At 38.2% G+C, this 25,877-nt stretch overlaps 2 protein-coding genes across 5 annotated transcripts in view; one reads left to right on the forward strand and one right to left on the reverse strand.

Moving 5' to 3' along the window:
- The window catches only part of MICU1 (mitochondrial calcium uptake 1), a 263,629-nt gene that overhangs the window by 217,165 nt on the left and 20,587 nt on the right, over nucleotides 1-25,877 (reverse strand). The window lies entirely within an intron of this gene.
- On the forward strand, nucleotides 8,797-9,533 carry LOC136380792 (large ribosomal subunit protein eL22-like). The gene is made up of 2 exons (XM_066348930.1): nucleotides 8,797-8,888; nucleotides 9,169-9,533. Exons 1-2 carry the CDS (start codon nucleotides 8,800-8,802, stop codon nucleotides 9,485-9,487), a joined length of 408 nt encoding a protein of 135 aa, XP_066205027.1. The 5' UTR covers nucleotides 8,797-8,799; the 3' UTR covers nucleotides 9,488-9,533.

Raw genomic sequence — 25,877 nt, forward strand, 5'->3', positions numbered from 1 at the left:
CGAGGTCACCAGCTTGAGTGCGGGCTCATCTGGTTTGAGCAAAGCTCACCAGCTTGGACTCAAGGTTGCTGGCAACCAGAGTCATTCTAGCACCTGAGGCAGAGGCCATGGAGCCATCCTCAGCGCCCGGGCCAACTTTGCTCCAATGGAGCCTTGGCTGTGGGAGGGGAAGAGAGAGACAGAGAGGAAGGAGAGGGGGAGGGGTGGAGAAGCAGATGGGCACTTCTCCTGTGTGCCCTGGCTGGGAATCGAACCCAGGACTCCTGCACGCCAGGCTGATGCTCTTCCACTGAGCCAACCGGCCAGGGCTTCCAGTGGGTTTTCAATACAAACGGTCTCTTTTGGCTCATGCTTCAGAATTTCCTACAATCTCTATAAGCAGCAGCATTTGGCCTCTGCATATACCCTGCACCTCTTGCTAAGTGGCTCCAGGCCTGGTACTAGGGGCAGCAAGCCTTGGTTTGCAGCTTGGCCTCTCCTGGGCATCTCCAAGCCCAGCACAAGCAGTAGCCATCTGCAAATCACTCTGTAGGTCATGCTGAGTGGTCCCGGGTAGGGCAGACATGGTTGCTGACTTTGCACATCTCTGGAGGCCCCAGAGTCAGTGTACTTTGTGCACATAGCTTAAGACTATGCCAGATTACAATCCAACTACCTCCACAAGTGACACACTTAAGGGACAAACTTAGTGGATACCAAAGCCCCACTGAAGCGAGGCCTGCTTCGTGTGGTCAGCCTGCACAGCAGCTCCTCCACTGTAGTTGCAGTTAGTCCTCACAGGTAATCAATCTGGGATGCAGTACCTTCCAGAGACTTGCTCAACTACAACAGGACAGTGCATACAACTAACATGGGCAGTAAAAGGTGTGAGGGGCACACTGGGAGCAACTGGCAAGGGGACTGAGAAGGCTGTACCACTAGACTCTACAGGACAACTACACATAAGGCTACTCTATCAAAACTGGGAGACACAGAAGCTCAGTCTAATACATAGAAACAAACACTGAGAGGCAATGAAATGAGACAAAGAAACAGATCCTAAATGAAATAACAGGAGAAAGCTCCAGAAAAAGAGCTAAATGAAATGAAGGCAAGCAAACTACCAGATAAAAAATTAAAACAATGGTTATAAGGGTGCCCAAGAAACTCAGTGAGAACTTCAACAGCATAAAATATTCAATAGTACAGGGAGCCTGACCAGGCAGTGGCGCAGTGGATAGAGCGTCGGACTGGGATGCGGAAGGGCCCAGGTTCAAGACCCCGAGGTCGCCAGCTTGAGCGCGGGCTCATCTGGTTTGAGCAAAGCTCACCAGTTTGGACCCAAGGTCGCTGGCTCAAGCAAGGGGTCACTCGATCTGCTGAAGACCCGCGGTCAAGGCACATATGAGAAAGCAATCAATGAACAACTAAGGTGTTGCAACAAAAAACTGATGATTGATGCTTCTCATCTCTCTTTGTTCCTGTCTGTCTGTCCTTATCTATTCCTCCCTCTGACTCCCTCTCTGTCCCTGTAAAAAAAAAAATGTACATGGAAAACACACACACACAGAGTCAGAAATGAAATGAAAGAAACACTAACTGAAATGAAGAATGAATTAGAGACAATCAACAATAGAGTAGATGAAGCAGAATATCAAATCAGCAACTTGGAATATAAGGAAGCAAAAACACTGACAGAATAGGAAAAAATAAAAGAATCCAAAAAAATGAGGATAATGTAAGGAGCCTCTGGAAAAACTTCAAGCGTACCAACATTTGCATCATGGATGTGCCAGAAAAAGAGGAAAGATAGCAACAAACTGAAAATCTATTTCAAAAAATAATGACAGGAAATTTTCCTAACCTGGTGGAGAAAATAGACATAGAAGTCCAGGAAGCACAGAGAGTCCCAAACAAGATAAACACAAAGAGGCCTATCCCAAGACACATCATAACGAAAATGCAAAAGATTAAAGACAGAGAGAATCTTAAAAGCAGCAAGAGAAAACCAGTTAGTTACCTACAAGTTAGCTACCATAAAGCTGTCAGATGATTTCTCAACAGAATCATTTCAGGCCAGAAGGGATTGGCATGAAACATTCAAAGTGATGAAAAGCAAGGACCTACCACAAAGATTAGTCTACCCAGCAAAGTTATCACTTAGAATTCAAACACAGATAAAGAGCTTCCCAGACAAGGAAAAGCTAGAGTATTATAACAAATGTTAAAAGATTTTCTTTAAGATGATGAAAAAAAAATTAAAAGTTGAGTAATAAAATGGCAATAAACACATAATCTATCAACAATTATTTTAAATGGAAATGGATTAAATGCTGTGATCAAAAGACACACAGTGACTGAATGAATAAGAAAACTACTACATATGCTGTCTACTACAAGAGACTCACTAAAGATTGAAAGACACAAACAGACTGAAACTATAGGGATGGAAAAAGATATTTCATGAAAATAGAAAGAAAACAAAACCAAGAAGTTGATGTAGCAATACTTATACCAGACAAAATAGACTTTAAAACAAAGGTTACAATAAGAGACAAAGAAGGACCCAACAACTTCACTTCTGGGTATTTATCCACTAAATTTAAAAAACATATGCATCCTTTGCTGCAGCATTATTTACAATATCCAAGATATGGAAGCAACTAGAGTGTCCATCAATAGATGAATGAATAAAGAAGTGGTGCATATAAACAATAGAATATGATTCTGCCATAAAAAAAGGGTGAAATCTTGCAATCTGCAATAACATGGATGGACCTAGAGGATATTGTGCTGAGTGAAATGCATCAGACAGAGAAGAACAAATGCCAGATCATTTCACTTATAAGTGTAATATAAAAATAAATGAATAAATAAATGAGCAAGCAGAACAAAAGCAGACTCATGACACAGAGAATATTTTGACGGTTGCTGAATGGGAGAGGGCTGTGGGCTGGGTGAAAAAGGTGACGGGATTTAGAAGTACAAATTGTTGGTTGAAGAATAGTCATGAGGAGATAAAGTAAAATATGGTAGTAGATGGGTACTAATTTTATTGTGGTGATCACTTTGTAAGTTGTATAAATGTCTAATCATGGGGTTGTACACCTGACACCAATATAATATTGTACATCAACTGTAATTTAAAAATAAAAAAAAATTTTTAAAGGGCAAAGTAGTAAAAAAAAAGAAGAAAAGAAAGAAATGGAGCCTGAAGATGGGGCTGAATTGCTTCAATTTCACAATGAAATTTTAACATACTTTTTATGGGTGAACAAAGAAAGTGGTTTCTTGAGATGGAATCTACTCCTGGTGAAGGTCCTACAAAGACTGTTGAAATGACAAAAAGGATTTAGAATATTATATAAACTTACAGCATCAGGGTTTAAGAAAACTGACTTCAATTTTTAAACAAGTGCTACTGTGGGTCAATGTTATCAGATAGCATCATATGCTACAGAGAAATCGTTCATGAAAGAAAAAGAAGACTGGTGCCACAAACTTCACTGTTATTTTAAGAAATTCCCACAGCCAACCTTCAGCAACCTCTATGTCAGCAGCAGCCATTAACATTGAGCAACAAAAAGATTATGACTTGCTGAAGCCTTAGATGAACAGTGATTAGCATTTTTTAACAATAAAGTATTTTTTTTTTTTTTTTGTATTTTTCTGAAGCTGGAAACGGGGAGAGACAGTCAGACAGACTCCCGCATGCGCCCGACCGGGATCCACCCGGCACGTCCACCAGGGGGCGATGCTCTGCCCCTCCGGGGCGTCGCTCTGCCGCAACCAGAGCCACTCTAGCGCCTGGGGCAGAGGCCAAGGAGCCATCCCCAGCACCCCGGCCATCTTTGCTCCAATGGAGCCTTGGCTGCGGGAGGGGAAGAGAGAGACAGAGAGGAAGGAGGGGGGGGGTGGAGAAGCAAATGGGCGCTTCTCCTATGTGCCCTGGCCGGGAATCGAACCCGGGTCCCCCACACGCCAGGCCGACGCTCTACCGCTGAGCCAACCGGCCAGGGCAATAAAGTATTTCTTAATTAAGGTATGCATATTGTTTTTTAGACATAATGCTATTGCATACTTAACAGACTACTATAGTGTAAACATAACTTTCACATGCACTGGGGAATAAAAAATTCATGTGACTCGCTTTATTGGGATATTTGCTTTACTACAGTGTATAAAACCAAATCTGAAGTATCTCCAAGATATGCTTGTATGTGTATTATATCCTTCACTCTTGTTTCATGCTCAGTAAATAATTTTATGATTTATAATCCAGATTCCTATGCAGACTGCCTTAAAAGAGAGAGCATGCTGATAACAGTATCTTATGCCAGCTACATTTCTCATGGTAAATTAATAAATTGGTACACTGGTTTATAATTTTAATCTTCCATGATATTAGTCAGCTTAAAGAAGTTTCTCTGAATCCTAGTTCCAAGGCACTAATCAGATCCAGTTTGGGGACTTTCAAAGTTTAAGAGCCAGATATTGGAGCATGATGACATCTTGCCCCTCACTTTGCCATTTCATTTAAACTCCACCCCTGGAACAGATTCCAGCGAATTTTCCAAAAGTTTTGTATACTCAGTCACTGAATGTAGGGAACCACACTCATTCCTCTTCTGCCATGGGGGTAATTGAAATAGAGGAAGACAATACATAAGAATCCAGAGTAAAAGAAAAATGATGAGAATATTGATCTGCTGGACATGAAACAGATTTCTGTATGGGACAAGCAAGACTACTTGCATTTTTGTTACAAATAATGTACGAATACATTTTTATTGTTGAAAATGTTATTACACCGAAACCATCTTCCTTTTCATACATCTGAAATCCCAACACTCTCCCTAGAAGTAACTTCAGAAAAAGTTTGTATCTTTCCAGAAACTGTTTTACTTGTTTACACATAAATAATATTACATTTATTCATGTATACTCCTTTATTCAGTATTGGGATTTTACATTAATTATTCTTTGTTTTTATACCATATATGTTTGCAATTTTTTTAAAAAAAATACAACTTAACATCATTCCATCAAGGGATATACAGATCTACCTCTTTCTAACTATTGAATAGTACAGAGTATTTCATTTCATTCTATGACTATTCACAATTTAACTATTTGGCAATTAATACTGTATAACTGTTTCCATACTTTACCATTACAAACAGAGCTACAGAGACTTTTTTCTTGTGCATTTATTGTTATTCAAACATATCAGGAGCTCCAGTGACACAATCGGTTAGTGAACAGTACTTATACAAATATATCTATGGGACAGATACCTTGGAATAAAACTGCTGGGTTAAAAATAGTGTGACCATTTTAACTTTGATAGATACTGCCAACTCAACCTTCAATAGTGAATTACAATTTACACTCCCATCAGCAGTGTCTGAGGGTACTCATTCCCTATATTTGCTGTTATCAATCTTTTCCATTTATATGATGGATTAAAAGATGACATCTTATTCAACTACTATATATTCTATGAACAAACAAGTTTGATAATATTTGTTTTTCAAGAGTTCATCATTGTTGTTGTGAGGATTATTAGAATATTAAGCTGTATGAATTGTCTTTTGTTCCAATCATATTCCTAGCTCTGGGACTGTGTACCTTTCCTTCCTTGTAAAAAAGGGGCAATTCTTTAATCTAGATTTGTTTTAGACAAGATGTTTTCATCAGATATAATATTAACACTATTCTATCTAATGTTATTTTGAGTAGAATGCCATTTCATTAAACAACCAAAAAAAGTCTGAAACTTTTTCAATCTAAACCATTTCAGTACTTTTCCAATTTAATTTGACTGAGCTCCACCTGAACTGACTGAGAAGAGTTTTTCTATCCAACATTTTGCTTTCTAGTGACTGGTTATACTTTCAAAATACTTGAATAGATTGTTCATTCATTATATATTATTGAAAATAATGATTTAATCTAAATAGCACAAAGTTCCCAAAAATATCCCAGAAGTGTTTCATCTTCACACACTATTGGAAAATAAGATTACACATCATTCTGCCATCATATTTACCTTTCTGAAAACAGAAAAAAAACCAAACCTGAAATCCTGAATGAATTATAATGGTAAACATGTAAAAAGTCCATACAAAAAACTAAAGTATAATTCAGTATAGTGACATAATTACCTGAGTGTTGCACAACACAGATGAATATATTTTTCTTAACCTATTTTACTAAAGGTACAACCTAAGACAACATATGTATTAGGTAGTAAGGCAAACATGTATTTATTTCACTAATATTTATAGTGCTTCTTTGCAAAAGGTGTGGTTATCCCCAAAAGATGTGCAATGTATGAAAACAATAGTTTCCATGAACATAGGAGAATAACAGAAAAAAATGAGCATCTGCTATTGCTGTAGTTAAGATATATGGATTCCTGAGAGCAGGTTTAAGTAGCTTTACATTAGACAGCCAAGTTATTCCTTGTGAAGACTATAAGAATTATTATAATTAACATGTTTTCATAACTGATTTCATATTCATAGTTTATAAACCCACAGAACTCACTACTGAACTGATGTATCTGTCTGAAAATTGACACATGAGTACTGAGTCTAATATAATACAGAAAGCCTAATACAATACTTGGTGTTAAACACACTCAAATGTTTATTGATTTAAATAAAAATATCATAAATTGAATAATGCTAAATAATTATAAATATAATGACTATATATAATAGGCCATTAGACAATAAAGATAGTCAACTTCTAGAAATGAAGATAGTCAACTTTCCTTTGTTTTTCTTCTTTTCCATGTGAGAGGAGGGGAAATAGAGAGTCAGACTCCTGAATGCATTCTGACTGGGATTCACCTGCAACCCCTGTCTGGGGTTGATGTTCTGTCCATCTAGGGCCATGCTTGCAACCAAGGCTATTTTTAGTGCCTGAGGTGAAGGCTCCATGGAGCCATCCTCAGCACCCAGGGCCGATATGCTTGAACCAATTGAGCATGGCTGCAGGAGAGGAAGAGAGAGAAATAAAGAGAAGGGGAAGAGGGAGGGGCAAAGAGAGGGGCGTGGAAGCAGCTGGCCGCTTCTCCTGTGTGCCCTGACCGGGAATTGAACCAGGGACACCCACAAGTTGGGCCCATGCTCTACTACTGAGCCAACTGGCCAGGGCAATAGTCAAGTTTCTGTCTTGGTTTTTATCATTGTTTCTAAGTGTCTTAGCATGATGAACAATTTCTATACTATTCCTCAGACTGACCTTCCTTAAGGCTCAAATAAAATTTCACTTCATCCATACAGTGAGGTAAAATTATTATCACTCTTGATTTCTTCCTCTGAATTCCTATAGAATATTCTGTACCACTATTATGGTACATTTTTATTAAATTTAATGTAAACCTCTCAACTTGCCAAGGGGATCACAAATCGAAAGATATGAACTATGTTTTAGGCTTCTTAGTCTCCTCAGTGCCAATTAATGAATTTAAAGTTATTAGTAACAGCAATAACAAATATTAGTGCTCGGGTGCACTAGAGCAGACACAAAAACCCTTAGGTTCTCTTTCTAGTTCCACTATAGCCAACGACGTGACCAGTAAGAGCCTTACCTAAAACTCTGTTTTGGGAGATACAAAGCACAGGTGGTACTTATTTCTAAGTCCTTTCTGGCTGTAAGAGTTCATTTCATAAAAACAAAATATAAAACTATTTTGTATATTTTTTGTCATAAAAAAGCTATCTTGAATTGTTACTAATAAGACAGCATCCTACAATAGCCTCACTGGTTTAAGCAAATTTCACATAATTAAAAATATCTAACTGCCATTATTTCATTCAAGTCATTAGCAAGGTACTATGAGGTCTGCAAGAGGCACAAAAATGAGCAAGACACTCTACCTACAAACACCTAAATTTGGTAGTAAATGTAAAACAATTATTCAAATAACAATAAGGCAAGAAAAGGTAAGAGCTGAAGGCATATTCACAGAAATCCAAAGAAATGAAATATTACATTAGATTAGAAAGTTGGAAAGGGCTCAAGAAAAGCTCCAAGGAAAAAATTTACTTGAGGAAGGAAAAAGCTAAACATTCTTTTTTTTTTTTTTAAAGAACAAGTAAATTTATTTTTTTATTTTTTATTAATTTTTAGAGAGGAGAGAGTGAGAGAGAGAGAGAGAGAAGGGGGAGGGAGGAGCAGGAAGCATCAACTCCCATATGTGCCTTGACCAGGCAAGCCCAGGGTTTGAACTGGTGACCTCAGTGTTTCCAGGTCAACTCTTTATCCACTGCGCCACCACAGGTCAAGCTAAACATTCTTTACAAAAGAGTTTGGCTGAATGCACTGTCTTAGGAGACTTTGCCTTTTTTATTCTTTGTCATTTTATCTCAGGAATGGAATAAGTTACTGGAAATATCTTAGGATTTAATTATGCCAAATAATTTTAAAAACAACCCCATACATTTCTTTTAGATGAAATTAATAAGATTGAAAATTCTGCACTGAAGACACCAGGATGAATGCCAAAGTACAGCAGAGATTAACATTCACGTCTAGAAAAGATGCACTTTCATACCTCAAAGTGATGTTACTGACAGTCAGTGAGGAAAGCTTACACTACCAGCTGGCTATGTTCAGCAGAGAAAAAATCATTTTAATTAATCTGGGTGAGAATGTAAAATTAACTTAAGTCATACAAGTCTCTAACAATAAAAAATAATTACTGTGGGAATAAGAATCATCTCACAGAAATGTTAAGTTTGACAATTTTTGTGCATATCTGTGCTAAATGAAAATGTTATGGCCTTTTCTCCCTCCGCTGCGGCCATGGCGCCTGTGAAAAAGATTGTGGAGGAGGGTAAAAAAAAGAAGCAAGTTCTGAAGTTTACCCTTGACTGCACCTATCCTGTAGAACAGTGGTCCCCAAACCCTGGGCTGCAGACCAGTACCAGTACGTGGGCCATTTGGTACCGGTCCGCAGAGAAAGAATAAATAACTTACATTATTTCCGTTTTATTTATATTTAAGTCTGAACAATGTTTTATTTTTAAAAAATGACCAGATTCCCTCTGTTACATTCATCTAAAACTCACTCTTGACGCTTGTCTCGGTCACGTGATACGTTTATCTGTCCCACCCTAAAGGCCGGTCGTGAAAATATTTTCTGATATTAAACCGGTCCGTGGCCCAAAAAAGGTTGGGGACCACTGTTGTAGAAGATGGAATCATGGATGCTGCCAATTTTGAGCAGTTTCTTCAGGAGAGAATCAAAGTGAATGGGAAAGCTGGGAACCTCAGTGGAGGAGTTGTCATCATCGAAAGAAGCAAAAGCAAGATCACTGTCACTTCTGAGGTGCCTTTTCCTAAAAGGTATTTGAAATACCTCACCAAAAAATATTTGAAGAAGAATAATCTATGTGACTGGTTGTGCGTAGTTGCTAACAGCAAAGAGAGTTACGAATTATGTTACTTCCAGATAAACCAGGATGAAGAAGAGGAGGAAGATGAGGATTAACCCTTGTTTACCTGACACAATTTGTATGTGTTCTTAAATAAAATCAAGGAACAAAAAAAAAAAAAAAAAGAAAAGAAAATGTTATGGAAAAGGTCAATATCCTATAGGACTCAACTTTCTGATGCTCTGAACATTCCTCCATCCATCAAGTTATCTCCATAATTCACCTTCTCAAATATACACACACAACACATCATACAGCGCCTTTTTACTGCAATAAAAACATAAATCTTCTAGTTGGGGAAGAATGTTACAGAATTAATTTCTTTTCCTCAATAACTGCACTGAAAAACAAAGTGTGGAGAAAAAAAATAAATTCACCAAAGAAACAGTCTATTTAAAAAAAACAAGTAAACCACCCAGAAAACTGTAGAAACAATGATGAACAATATAAACCTTCTAAAACCTCTAGTACGAGCAAATGTGTTAAGATTAGCAATTTTAGTTCTGTATATTTATCCAAAAGAAACAAAATCACTATCTCAAAGATATACTGACACCTCCATGTTCACTGCAGCATTATTTACAGTAGCCAAGGCAGGTCAATAACCTAAGTGCCCATCAACAGATGAGTGGATTAGAAAATGTGGCATATTTTCATTGGTATATAGAATGGAATGTTATTCAGCCATAAAAAAAGATGGGAATCTTGCCATTTGGGACAACATGGATGGACCTTGAGGGCATGATGCTAACTGAAGTAAATCACACAAAGGCAAATATCATACAGTATAAGATTCACATCTATGTCAAAAAAAAAAGCGCAGAGAACAGACTGGTGGTTGCCAGTGGTAGGGGGTGAAGTGTAGGCAAAATGGGTAAAGGTGATCAAGAGGTATAAATTTTCAGTTTTAAAATAAACAAGTCCTGCAGATGTAATGTACAACATAGTTAATAATACTATATTATATATTTGCAAGTTGCTAAAAGAGTAGATCTTAAAAGATCTTGTCACACAAAAAAAGTAACTGTGCTGATGGATGTTAACCAGACTTATTGTGGTGATCATTATGCAATTTATATAAATATCAAATGATTATGCTGTACACCTGAAATGAATATAATTTTATGTCAATTATATCTCAGTTTAAAAAAGAATTTACTGGCCCTGGCCGGTTGGCTCAGTGGTAGAGCGTCGGCCTGGCGTGCAGAAGTCCCGGGTTCGATTCCCGGCCAGGGCACACAGGAGAAGCGCCCATCTGCTTCTCCACCCCGCCCCCTCTCCTTCCTCTCTGTCTCTCTCTTCCCCTCCCACAGCTGAGGCTCCATTGGAGCAAAGATGGCCCGGGCGCTGGGGATGGCTCCTTGGCCTCTGCCCCAGGCGCTGGAGTGGCTCTGGTCGCAACAGAGCAACGCCCGAAGGGGCAGAGCATCGCCCCCTGGTGGGCAGAGCTTCGCCCCTGGTGGGCGTGCCGGGTGGATCCCGGTCGGGCGCATTCGGGGAGTCTGTCTGACTGTCTCTCCCCGTTTCCAGCTTCAGAAAAATACAAAAAATAAAAATAAAAAAATAAAAATAAAATAAAGAATTTACTTTAAAAATGACAATGAACGCATAATCAGGGTCTACTTGATACATGTGGAACAGTAGTCAGAGAAAAAGTCACAGGAGTTAATACTTTTATCAGATAGGACTGAAAGAAAATAAATGAATTAAATTCAAGGCTAAAAAAAAGACAATAATAATGAAGCAAAAGATGAATTAAAAAGAAATAAAGATAAAAGCACATGTGAGTTAAATAAGACAAAAGCAGTAAGTCTAATAAAGTATACTGCTGTTTTTAAAAATAATAAACAATTAGCTAGCTTAAGAAAAAAAGGGGGAGGAAACACAAATATACAAATGGGGAAATAACCTATGAAACAGAAGAAATTTTAAGTATCATGAGACTACTTATTGCAGGTTTCTATGCACATAAATTCAAAAACCTTGGTAAACTATAAATTACCTAGAGAAAACAAAGATGAACAAAATTGACATCACTGGGGTTATAAAGCTTAAACAAGCAAATTTATATAGAGAAAGTCATTACTGGACTACCCCATTAAAAAAAGTCTAAGGCCCTCATGGCTTCAGGGGGAAATTCTAACAGATGAGTGGGTGGTTAACATCCATCAGCACATAGTTATAATTTTTTCCTTGCGATGAGATCTTTTTTAAAAATAAAAGATAAAAAATATGAACAATAAAATGGCAATAAATACATTATCGCCAACTGAATCTAAAAAACAAAATAAACAAACAAGCAGAACAGACACAGATTCATAGATACACACATCATTTTGACAGTTGCCAGAAAGAAGGGGAGTTGATGGGATGGATGAAAAAGGTGAAGGGATTAAAAAGTACAAATTGATTGTTACAGAATAGTCACTGGGAGATAAAGCATAGGGAATACAGTCAACAATATCCTAATAATTTTGTATGGTATCATATGGGAGCAAGATTTATCAGAATGATCACACAGTAAATTATATAAAGTCTAATCACTGGGGTTTACACCTGAAACTAATGTATACAACTGTAACTGAAAAATAAAAACGATCTTAAAAAATACCACAAACTTAATACAATTAATAAAACATTTCACTAGTTAAAATTTTTAAAAAGGCACATTTTGTGAGGGGCGAGGTTTAAAGCCCAGATGGTTGCAACGCCCAGCCGCCACTTGGCTCCCAGGTGTACTGCTGTTCAGCTCTTTCCTACAGAGGCTTTTTCTTTTAATGTTACAGAGTTTGAAAAATAAAAAGGAAATAAATTCATGATTTTACCAGCCTCATATATATTAGATATGCAATCTGCAATACATTTTTTTTTTTTTTTTCTGAAGCTGGAAACAGGGAGAGACAGTCAGACAGACTCCTGCATGCGCCCGACCAGGATCCACCCGGCACGCCCACCAGGGGCGATGCTCTGCCCACCAGGGGGCGATGCTCTGCCCCTCCAGGGCGTCGCTCTGTTGCGACCAGAGCCACTCCAGCGCCTGGGGCAGAGGCCAAGGAGCCATCCCCAGCGCCCGGGCCATCTTTGCTCCAATGGAGCCTCTGCTGCGGGAGGGGAAGAGAGAGACAGAGAGGAAGGGGGGGGTGGAGAAGCAAATGGGCGCTTCTCCTATGTGCCCTGGCCGGGAATTGAACCCGGGTCCCCCGCACGCCAGGCCGATGCTCTACCAGTGAGCCAACCGGCCAGGGCCTGCAATACATTTTAAAAGGTTTTTTCTGATGGCCTTGGCCGGATGGTTCAATGGTAGAGCGTCAGCCTGGCATGTGAACATCACGGGTTCAATTCCCAGTCAGGGCACACAGAAGAAGCGACTATCTGCTTCTCCATCCCTCCTTTTGCCCCTCCCTGTTCCCCTTCTCTTTATTTCTCTCTTTTCCTCTCCTGTAGCCATGGCTCAATTGGTTCAAGAATATCAGCCCCAGGTGCTGAAGATGGCTCCATGGGGCCTTCACCTCAGGCCCTAAAAATAGCTCGGTCGCAAGCATGGTCCTAGATGGGCAGAGCATCGCCCCATAGTGGGCTTCCTGGGTTGATCCCAGTCAGGGAGCATACAGGAGTATGTCTCTGCCTCCATTCCTCTCACTAAAAAATAAAAAAATAAAGTTATTTTCTGATGAAAATGTTCTAGAGATTATACAACAATGTGAATATACTTAACACTACTGAACTGGACACTTTAAAAATGGTTAAGATGAGCCTAACCTGTGGTGATGCGGTGGATAAAGTATCAACGTGGAATGCTGAGGTCGCTAGTTCTAAATCCTGGTCTTGCCCAGTCAAGGCACATAGGAGAAGTAACTATTGTGAGCTGATGCTTCCTGTTCCTCTCCCGCCTCTATGTCTCCTTTCTCTAAAATCAATAAATAAAATCTTTTTTTAAAAATGGTTAAGACAATAAATTTAATGTTTTGTGTTTTTCACTACACACACACACACCCCTATAGAAAGTACAACATAAAGAGCGCCCTTAATGTACTTTACTTAAAAATGTATCAGCCTGGGGATGGCTCCATGGCCCTGCCTCAGGCACTAAAATAGTGCAGTTGCTGAGCAACGGAGCAATGGTCCCAGATGGGCAGAGCATTGTCCCATAAGGGGCTTGCCCGGTGGATCCTGGTTGGGGTGCATGAGGGAGTTTCTCTCTCTGCCTCCCTGCCTCTCACTTAATTAAAAAAAAAAGGATAGAACAAAAATTTTCCCAGTCCTTACTTGCATGCACTCTTTCATCAGTTGCAACCAGCTTTTTCCTTATGTAGCAATGGTGGGGAGTTAACAAAACATAAGTTACTAAACTCTTGCAGCCTTTCTCAACAAGTGTTCATGAGAGAATGAAGACATCCATTGGGCAATGAACTGGCTGTTCTCCTACACCTCTAGAATGGTAGTAGTTGTGTGCAAATAGGGGAACTGAGAAAGTAATCACTGGAATAATTTTTTTGTTGTTTTGTGGTTCTGATGAGGAACCTCAGTTGAAATAGATGTTAGAGATACAGAAAACTAACTAGAACTAACTTATGGCATTAAGAATAGCTAATACCATGAGTTATCACATCCCTGTTTTGTACAGAGAAAAGAGGAGCTAACAATAACAACAAAAAATGTATGTTAACACTGGGTAAGACTAATAATTAGAAACTACTTCAACTTCATCTTTCAAAGTATCTTCTTGCCTGACCTTTGGTAGTGCAGTGGATAAAGCATTGACCTGGAACGCTGAGGTTGCCAGTTCGAAATCCTGGGTTTGCCTGGTCAAGGTACGTATGGGAGTTGATGCTTCCTGCTCCTCCTTCTCTTCTCTCTCTCTATCTCTCCTCTCTAAAATGAATAAATAAGTCTTTAAATAAAGATACAAAAATTATCTTCTTAAGCTGCCTCTGGTAAACTCTACTGATCTATAAACAGAGAATAACGACTAATATTTTCCTGATATGTCTATAATCGTTACCAAAATAAAGTATGTATAATAAGATTCTGAGGGTACAAAAGACCAGAATTATTCAGACCAGACTTGAAACTGAAAGCTCCTTAAAAATAAAATATTAAAACAATACCACCTTAAAATTTATTTGTAAATAGATTAGGATCTGAAACAACGGTTTCTGAGCATTCTATCAGCCTCATGAAAAGCAACTGTATTCCTTGTTTCTTTTCTCTATTGTTTTTCTTCCTTTTTCTCTTCTAGTCATACCTTAAACCTGCAAGTCATTCCAAGGGACTTTTAGCCTGACAGTTCTCAAGATTAAAGAGAGCTGTTAATATAGCCTAAGAATTAGGTTTCTTATTCCATCACCCATGGTCAGGTTTCTAAGTCAAAGCACAAAGAAAATACAAATGCCCAGTCTTTATCCCCATACAGAACTTTTGCTTGATAAGAAGTCAATATAGACGATAAGGTAAATGCCTCTCTTCATTTTCTAGCATGAAGCTCTCACCTGACCTTCTTGTAAACAAAAAGTATTCCTAAACACAAAAAGAAAAAAGGGAGCAATGATGTATAAAAAAACAAAGTACACTGGACTTAGAAGTCTTAAATTCACATCCCAGCTATTCAAATTTAAACCTTGGATACTATCTGGTCTGTGTTCTTCTCTATAAAATTGGAAGAATCACAGGTTACATGATCTCCCAGATTCTTTTCTATCTAACTGTGATTCTGTGATGGAAAGGTCAAAGATTAACAAAAATATCACTTCACCTCCCAAAACACTCTCCAAGCCATTAAGATCTCCTATGCTAATTTCTCTTTTGTCCTTTAACCTGACATTTTTTCTCCCTTTATCTGGCTTGGTATTACCAGTAACCAGTAGCACCTCCTCCCCATTTTGGTTATGACAACCAAAAGTGTCTCCACACATTGCCAAACATTCTAGGGGAGCAGGGGTGGGGGAATTCCAGTCAAATTAAAACTACTGTGTTAGAGGACAGAAAAGAAAAAAGAAATAGGAATTCTCCCCACATTCTTGGGACCACAGTTCCTTTGGTCAGAAAGTAGAGTTTCCCTTTCTCAGACTTTTGAAGGCTGCATAGTGCCAGTACTACCACTACTCTAGAGATGAATTTGCATTTCTTAGAATTCTCTATAACGATAATAGTGTATATACAAACACACCAATTAAAGAATGGGCAGGCAGAAGATCTGAATAGACACTTCATCAAAGAAAATACATAGGCCCTAGCTTGTTGGTTCAGTGGTAGAGCGTCAGTCCAGTGTGTGGATGCCCATGTTCAAGTCCTAGTCAGGGCACACAGGTGAAGCAACCATCTCCCCTTTCTCTCTCTCTCTTTCTCTACTCCTCCTGCAGCCATGGCTCAAATGGTTCAAGTGAGTCGTCCCAGGTAATGAGGATGGCTTTGTGGAGCCTCTGCCTCTGGCACTAAAAATAGCTCGTTTGCAAGCATGACCCCAGAAGGGCAGACCACTGGACCCAGATGAGGGTTGCTGGGTGGATCCCAGTCAAGGCACATGCAGGAATCTGTCTCTCTATCTCCCCTCCTTCACTTGGAAAAGAAGGAAAAAAAATACATAAATAGCAAATAAACACATGAAAAGATGCTCAAAATCATTAGCTAGTAGAGAAATGGAAGTGAAAACTGTAATTAGATACCATCATAAATCTATTACAATGTCTAAAAAACAAAAAGAAACAAACACAATACTAAGTCCAATAATATCAAAGATACTGAGTAACTGTAACTCTCATACATTGTTGGTGGGAAGGCAAGATGGTACACTCCTAGCTATTTACCCTAGAAATGAAAATTTATGTTCACACGAAAACCTGTACTTGAATGATTATAAAAGTTTAATTCATAATTATCAAAACTGGAAATAAGTCAAATGATTTTCAACAGTTGAATGGATAAACAAACTCTAGTACAGGGGTAGTCAACCTTTTTATACCTACCGCCCACTTTTGTATCTCTGTTAGTAGTAAAATTTTCTAACCACTCACCGGTTCCACAGTAATGGTGATTTATAAAGTAGGGAAGTAACTTTACTTTATAAAATTTATAAAGCAGAGTTACAGCAAGTTAAAGCATATAATAATAATTACTTACCAAGTACTTTATATTGAATTTTCGCTGTTTGGCAGAATAAATCTTTATAAAACAACTTACTATAGTTAAATCTATCTTTTTATTTATACTTTGGTTGCTCTGCCCACATTAAAGCTGGAATGCCCACTAGTGGGTGGTAGGGACCAGGCTGACTACCACTGCTCTAGTACATCCATATAATGGAATATCACTCAAAATCAATCAATAAATCAAGAATGAGTGAATTATTGACATGCTCAACAAGAACCTCAAAGGTATTATGAGGATGATGAAAGAAGCCAGTTTCAAAGGGTTACATACTTTTAAAATTTTTTTATTGATTTTATTGTGTTTACACAGATTCAAGTGTCCCACCGAATATACCCCCCCACACACTCCCAGGCTTACATACTTTTATATAACATTCTGAAAAAGTAAAACTGTAGTGATGGAGAAAAGATCAGATTGCCAGAGGTTACCAGTAGGTAGAGTGTTAGACTACAAAGGAACTTCACACAGAAAATTCTGGGCTGATACTCGGTATCCAGACTGTGATAATAGCCACACAAATTTATATATACATGTGTTAAAACTCATAGAAATGCACAGAAAGAAAAAAAAAAGGCAATTTTACTGTAAATAATTTTTTTTAAAAAAACATGAGTTTAAGATACTATTTCATTGAAGATTTTTGCATATGTATTTACTATAGGTTGTAGTCTTATTTTTCTCAGCTCTGTCCAGTTGGGCTTACATTAAAATTTAAATAATGTAGTAAAACATTGGTTCTCTTGCTAAGCTCTAGACAATTTAAGAGTATAATAGTAATTTGTTATTTTCCTAATACACCTGTTAAACCATTTAATGGATTTTTTTTAAAGAAGTAGTTCCCTAAAAATGTTTCCGTTTCCTCTATGGTATTTATATATTTTTATGAAATTTATTGAGGTGACATTGGTTAATAGAATTATATAGGTTTTTAAAGTATATGTTTCCATGATACATGACCTGTATATTGATTGCATTGTATGCCCACTGCCCAGAGTCAAAACATCTTCCTGACAGGATACCAAATATTTAGTCTCCTTTACTCCCCACTGCCCCCCCCCCTCTGATAAACACCCTGCAGACACTACTGTCTGTGTCTGAATCTCAGTCATATCCCACGTATTCTTCTACGTCTACCCACTTTAGTAATGAAACTGAAGTTAGGTACGGTTAAGCAACTCTAAGAACACACAATGAAAGGTACAGGCCAGATTGGAACCCACATCTGTCTCAGTTTAAAGCCCTTAAAACACACACACACACACACACACACACACACACACACGCGCGCGCGCGCGTGCGCGCCCTGGCCAGCTAGCTCAGCAGTAGAGCATCGGCCCGGCGTGTGGAAGTCCTGGTTTCAATTCCCAGCCAGGGAACAGGAGAAGCGCCCATTTGCTTCTTCCCCCTTCCTCTTCTACTTTCTCTCTGTCTCTCTCTTCCCCTCCTGCAGCCAAGGCTCCATTGGAGCAAAAGTTGGCCTGGGTGCTGAGGACAGCTCCATGGCCTCAGCCTCAGGTGCTGGAATGGCTCCGGCTACAATGGAGCAAAGCCCCAGATGGCGCAAAGCACCGCCCCCTGGTGGGCATGCCTGGTGGATCCCGGTTGGGAGCTTGTGGGAATCTGTCTGACTGCCTCCCCGCTTCTCACTTCATAAAAATACAAAAAAAAAAAACAACCAAAAAACACACACATTATAAATAAAAAGCAGGTGTCATTTAGAAAACTAATATACAAATTATTTACAGATAGTCTCACAAATGGGACAATTTTTATGTATTTCTTAATCATAAATTTGTTATTTTAACCTTGAATGTCAGTTCTACCTTGTTGAATGCAAAGTGTTTAAGTGATATCAGTCCTTAAACCTATGGCGGGGAGAAGAAGAGAATATAGGGGGAATTACTGGCCATGGAAGGAGACTTAGGGGAGGGTGAACTCATGATACAATATACAGATGTTGCACTGTAGAATTATATAGCTGAAACCTATAAAATTTTATTGACCATGTCACCCCAATAAATTCAATATAGAGAGAAAAAAGCTAAATATATAATCTACTGAGAAGTCAAGCTAATTAACAGTTCATCACTTGAGTCTTTCTCAAAAGCAGGCCCAATCTGACACGAACTGAGTAAAGCCATACTACACTGTAAGCTTCAGAAGTTTGAATATCCAATATACTACTAATAAACATCTCTTCACATATGGCATGTGAAGGTTTTCTGGCCTTCTTTGTAGCATCTGAAGCCTTTCATTAAAAATAAAATCATAACTGTGTATATTATAATCTCTCTATATAAATTGTTCTATCAAAAGAGACTATTTTAAAGCTTTTCTTAAAAAAAATGTCATAGTTTTCTAAACACTATGCTAATCCATAAACTTCTCTCTAGTTACACTGTTAGCAGCCAAGTCCACAGTACCATCTTATCAAGGTTAAATTTCTGCAATAGTCTCCTAAGTGGACTCCTTGCTTCACTCCTTACATTTGCCAGAATAATGTTAAAAATGCATCAGAACCCTGGCTGTATAGCTCTCTTTCCTCTCTGAGAAGCAATCAATGCACAGCTAAAGTGAAACCAACTATGAGTTGATACTTCTCATCCTCTCTCTCCCTTATCTCTGTCAAAATAAAAAGAAAACCCCAAAATCCTTTTTAAATTCATATGAAACTGACACCACATCAAAAAAGATATAAGCATATGAAAAGATGGTCCACATCATATTGCATCAGGGAAATGCAAACTAAAACAAGATATCAATATATGCCTATCACAATGTCCAAATTCTAAAACACTGACACCACCAAATACTGGTGGGGGATTTATATCCAGAGGATGTAGAGCAATGGAAATTCTCATTCATTGTTGACAGAAATGCAAAAACGGTACAGCCACTTTGAAAGACAGTTTGGTGGTTTCTTACAAAACCAAGCACACTCTTACCCTATGACTTAGCAATTGCACTCCTTGGTATTTACTCAAAGGAGATGAAAATATATGTCCATGCAAAAATACTGCATACATATGTTTATAGTAGCTTCATTCAGCACTGCCAAAAATTGAAAGCAATCAACATATCCTTCTGTAGGTGAATGAGTTAATAAAAGTTGGTACATCGGGCATTCATGACCAAAACAAACAAAAAGCTATCAATTCATGAGAAGACATGGGGGAAACTTAAATGTGTATTACTAAGTAAAAGAAGCCAATCTGAAACTATATGACATTCTAGAAGAGGCAAAACTATGGAGACAGTAAAAATATCACTGGTTTCCAAGGGCAAGGGCAGAGGGAGGGATGGTAGCGGGAGCACAGAGGAATTTTAGAGCAATAAAAACACTCTATGATTTCACAATAATGGGTATAGGTCATTACAGATTTGTCCAAATCCATAGATTGTACAAGACCAAGAGTTAACTGTAATGTAAACAATGGACTTTGGGCTATATTGATGTGTCCGTGGGTTTATCGATTTTAACAAATGTACCACTTTAGTGGGGGATGTTGATAATAAGAGAGGCTATGCCTGTGTGAACGCAGAAGGTATTTTGGAAATCTCTGTACTTTCCCCTAAATTGTGCTGTGAATATAAAACAGCTACTAAAAAATAGTCTACAAATTTTTAAAAATTCATATTGAATTTCAAGGTACCCCAAAGAGAAAAAAATATTTAAAACGGACAAGTTGGAGGACTCCCACATCCTGATTTCAAAACTCACTACAAAACAGCAGCAATCAAAACAGTAAGGTATTATCATAAAGACACATATTGTCCAATGGAATAAAAAACAGAACCCAGAAATACACTTTCATAGACATGGTCAACTGATTTTCAGCTAGGGTGCCAAGACATTCAGTGATGAAAGGACTTCTTTTCCATAAATGATGTTGGGAAAATTGTACATCCACATGCAAAAGGATGAAATTGGACTCTTGCCTTACATTATACATAAAAATTAACTCAAAATTGACTATAGGCCTAAACATATGAGCTAAAACTGTAAAATTCATAGAAGAAAACATATGGGAAAAACTTTACAACACTGGATTTGGCAATAAACACCAAAACCACATGCAACAACAACAAAAATAAATTGACTTCATCAAAATAAAAACTTTGTGCATCAAAGGAAAGCATCAAGTGAATGAAAAAACAACACACAGAAGGGGAGAAAATATTTGCATATAGTATATCTGTTAAAGGATTGATATCCAGAATATACAAAGAACTCCTACATCTCAACAAAAAAAAGAAAAATCCAATTTAAAAACAGGTAAAGAACTTAGATAGACATTTCTCCAAAGATATACAAATGGCCAATAAGTGCATGAAAACATGCTCAACATCATTAGTCATTAGGGAAAGGCAAATCAAAATCACAATGAAATATCACTTCACAGCCAAAGTGATGACTATTGTCAAAAGTGAAAATATGGTAGAGCGTCGGCCTGGCGTGCAGAAGTCCTGGGTTCGATTCCCGGCTAGGGCACACAGGAGAAGCGCCCATCTGCTTCTCCACCCCTCCCCCTCTCCTTCCTCTCTGTCTCTCTCTTCCCCTCCCGCAGCCGAGGCTCCATTGGAGCAAAGATGGCCCGGGCGCTGGGGATGGCTCCTTGGCCTCTGCCCCAGGCACTGGAGTGGCTCTGGTCGCAACAGAGCAACGCCCTGGAGGGGCAGAGCATTGCCCCCTGGTGGGCAGAGCGTTGCCCCTGGTGGCGCATGCGGGAGTCTGTCTGACTGTGTCTCCCCATTTCCAGCTTCAGAAAAATACAAAAAAAAAAAAAAAGTGAAAATACACCTTATCAAGCCTTTAAGATTTTCAAGCTAGAATTCAGATATGTAATGTACTGGCATGATAATACATTACATGAATATCACTTGTGGTCCTAAAGCTCTTAATGGTAATTTCTATAACAGCTTAATTACTTTGCAAAAAGAGTTCAAGATCACAAAAAAAGAAAACTATCTAATGCACTCTAACACAAATATGTTAGACTTGAATAACACAAGTACATATTGTTAACTTTACAGAACTTAGACTTCAGAAAGGATTGTTCAGGATAAGAAAAATGTATCAGTAAAAATATTTTTAAAACTAATAAGGACAGAAAGTATTTTTATTATCATCAACAACTTAACATAATAAACATAGAAACTATAGAAATGACCACATAAAATAAAGTGACATCTAGGTTTCATATGTAAAAGTCACCACATATAATAAAGTGACATCTAGGTTTCATATGACAGTGAGAATAGGAAGTTACGGAGAAAATAGTATTAGCCAACTGTTGAAAAATGGTGATGCTGGGTAACAGGTACATGAAGTTTTATGTATGTTAGAAATTTTTCACAATAAAAATATTTAAAACTTGACCACAGAGGTTCTGTTGAAGATGAAGTGAGCATACTCCTTCCTGTCTTTTCCACTGAATGCAATTAGAAGCCCTGGATGGAGTAACTATCTAAAAAGTAAATGTTAGTAGGCAGAATGGAAAAGGAATAAAATTCAAGGGAGCACTGAAATGGCAGTGAGTTTCCCAATTTTTCCTCTGATCTCCTCATGCCAGAATTCAAAACTAGCCTGACACCAGATGTAGATACTGAATGCAGACAGATCTCCAAGAAGTGCCATTTATTTCTAGTTTGATGAGTGGGAAAGGGGGCTTCTGAGTTACAGAGAGAGACTTAGAGAAATTCCCTGGATTTGTGTGTGTGTGCGTTTTCATTTTCCTCCACCCCAGAAACAAAGCGTACTTACAGTAGTGCAGAGGAACCAGCAGCTGGAAGGCATCTAAAATCCGAAGAAGAAAAAAATTCTGTCTAGCCAGAGAAACTGTGCACTGAGAACACTGGAGGGAATGCTTTCGCTTATTTTTCTATCCTCTGGTCATGAGACCCAAAAGGCTGATGTAGTTGAATTATGTTCGGAGCAGGGAAAGGAAAACTCCAGGACTGATTCAAAAGCAAAGGGGTACTTGGAAGCAAGTGAGTGATGGTGATATATCACAGACAGGGAGTTCAAGAAAGGGAAACCATAAGGTTCAGTATGATCTGAGCTCACCTCCAAGATGTACATGTGTGGATCTTACCCTAAAGCAGCATAACAAATGATTTGTGAACTAAAGTATGGGTAAACCACCACGAAAATCCAAGACTGACCACTATGTGCTAAACATAGAAGACAAATCTGAAGAGAGTACTTCAAAGGCTACAAAAGCTAAAGTGACATTGAAACTACAGGCTGCCTGACCCGTGGTGGCACAGTGGACTTTCGCTGGACTTTCATCTGCCTTGAGCACAGGATCACCGGCTCAAACATTGTTGCTGGCTTGAGCTCAAAGGTCGCTGGCTTGAGCAAGCGGTCACTGACTCAGCTGGAGCCCCCGGTCAAGGCACATATGAGAAGCAATCAATGAACAACCGAAGTGCTGCAACTATGAGTTGATACTTCTCATCTCTCTCCTTTCCTCTCTCTTTTGCAAAAAACAAACAAACAAAAAACACTACAGGCTATAAAATGTAAGTCAGAATTTGCAACCTGAATGTAACTAGGTCAAATGCCTCCTAAAGCAAAATTATCCAACATTCTTCATAAAATTTAAATCAAATCTTATCATGCCAAAACATGATATTCCAATAGAATTTATTGCATGTAGACCTGCTCTAAAAAACTACTAAAAGTTTTTCAGATGAAAAAACAAAATGATAATAGAGAGAAACCTGGAAATTCAGAAATGAGCAATAGAAACTGGCTTCCATCATTTCTGAGATGTTTACTATTATTCTTCCCTTTGGTTCCTTTGTAATATGTAATTTTCCCTCTGAGGGCTTGTTACCTGGGCATGCTAGCCTTGCAGTGATGGGTTCTGTTATCCTGGTATAGCCACAACTTTCAGCAGAGACTTTGTGTCACTTGGTCATATTCATGGTGTTTTCTCAGTGGCCTTGTCTCTCCTCACATGCAGATTTCTGAAGATCTGGACTTCTGAGTTTTTTGCCCCTCCCCTAGAGGTTAAGGATTTGTTTTTCTTTTCCCCTCCCCTAGACTCAATCAATTTTCACCTGCACTCTGAGGTAACAGTTTGCTATCCTTCCCCAGAGGCTCAAGGCTTTTGTTATTTAAGGGACAAGAGTCTGAAATGAACTTTCTGCTTTTCTCACTGTGGTGGATACTCCCCTCCTACGGGCCTGAATCCTCAGGGACGGCTTTCTCTGTCTCTTGCCCTTTCACCCACCCTTGTTGGTGAGCTTCTGCTTGACATCCACTCAGAAGAGCCTGTGAGTAGGCGAAATCTCCTGTGTTTATGGTTTCTGGAGATTCTAGACTCTAACACTACCTCAAATTGGTAGTTAGCAATTGATGAAAAATTTTAGCTGAATTTTAGAGAAATGAAAACATGCTCACACAAAAACCTGCAAGGAACGTTCACAGCAGCTCTATTCATAAAAATAAGCAGTTAAAAGGTGTTCAACAGTACTAGCCATTAGGAAAATGCAAATAAAAACCACAGTGAGACAGCACTACATACCTATGTGGCTAAAAGAAAAATCACTGACAATACTAAATGCAGCAAGAATGCAAAACAAAAACCAGAACAGAAGAATGTAAAACAACTGAAACTTTTATACACTGCTGGAGGGAATGTAAAATGGTAGTCATTCTGGAAAATGGTTTGACATTTTCTCTTAAAGTTTAACATGCATTTACCATATGACGCAACATTCCACTCCTGAGTATTTCCTCTGGAGAAATGAAAACTTATGTTCACATAAAATCTGTACATGAATGTTACAGAAAGCTCTATAATTGCCAAGAAAATGTCTTTCAACAGTAAATGGATAAGCAAACTGCAGCATACCTATGCAATAAAGTGCAACCACAATAAAAATGAATAAACTGTTGATATATACAATAACTTGGATGAATTTCAAAGCATTATATAAAGTGAAAGAAGCCAGTCTCAAAGGTTATATACTGCATGATTCCATCTATACCTGCAATAGAGAACTTATCAATGGCTGCCAAGGAACAGAGGTAGAGGAGGATGTGACTATAAAAAGGGATAACATGAAGAGGCTGTTTGGAAACTTTTGTGTATCCTGACCGTGATGGTAGTAAACTGAATCTATATGATTAAAATTACTGTATTAAATTTCATAAAACTGTACATCAAGAGAAAATAGTTTTACTATATGATAAATTTAAAGCAGTTTTAAAAGCCAGGTGATATACTAAATGATTTCATTTATATGACACTATAGAAAAGGCAAAACTGGCTTGACCTCTGGTGGCACAATGAATAAAGAGTCAACCTGGAATGCTGAGGTCACTGGCTTGAATCTCTCCTTTTTCTTTAAAAATGAATAAATAAAATCCAAAAAGAAAAGGCAAAACCATAGCAACAGAAAGCAGATCAATGGTTGCCAGGGATTGTGAGTATGGGGAAGAGGATGACAATAGAAGGGCAGAAGACAAATTCTTCTGGATGTAAAAGAACTGTGCTACATCATTTTTTTTCTTCTTTAAGTGAGAGAAGAAAAGATAGTGAGACAGACTCTTGCATGTGCCCTAACCAGGACCCAACTGGCAACATATGTCTGGGGCCAATGCTCAAATCAACTGAACTATTTTTAGCACCTGAGGCTGGCATGCTGGGACCTACTGAGCTCAGGCTGATGCTTGAATCAATCAAGCCACTGTCTGTGGGTGGGGAAGAGGATAAGAAGGGGAAGAGGAAGAGGAAGAGAAGCAGATGATCACTTCTCATGTGCCCTAACTGGAATGAAACCTGGGACATCCATATGCTGGGCCAACGCTCTAAGCACTGAGCAAACCGACCAGGGCCCTGTTCTATATCTTGATTACTGTGGTTGGATTTATCAATAGTTAGGGTATACAAAAATGGGTTAAATTTTGTTGTCAGTAAACTATACTTCAATAATCTCTATATAGTTGCTTTACGTACTGGGATGCACTACATAAAAGATGATGCTTAGCTTTAAATATATTTATTAGAAAAGAACAAAATAAAGTATCCATCTCAAAAATTAAAAACAAAATAAAACTAGAAAGAAATAAAATGTAGAAATATAAAAGACCTAGAAGTAAGTCTAACAAAAGATATACAAAAATTTATAGGGAAAAAATCACAAAACTTCATTAAAAGACTCTTTTAAAGGTCTGAGACCTAAAAAAATGTAGAGATATACTATGTTAATAAACTGAAATTTTTTTTGTAAAGATGGCAATTCTCTTCCAATCTAAACTATAGTATCAATGCAATCCCAATGAAA

Source organism: Saccopteryx leptura, chromosome 9 (assembly GCF_036850995.1).
Source record: "Saccopteryx leptura isolate mSacLep1 chromosome 9, mSacLep1_pri_phased_curated, whole genome shotgun sequence".
Taxonomy (NCBI): domain Eukaryota; kingdom Metazoa; phylum Chordata; class Mammalia; order Chiroptera; family Emballonuridae; genus Saccopteryx; species Saccopteryx leptura.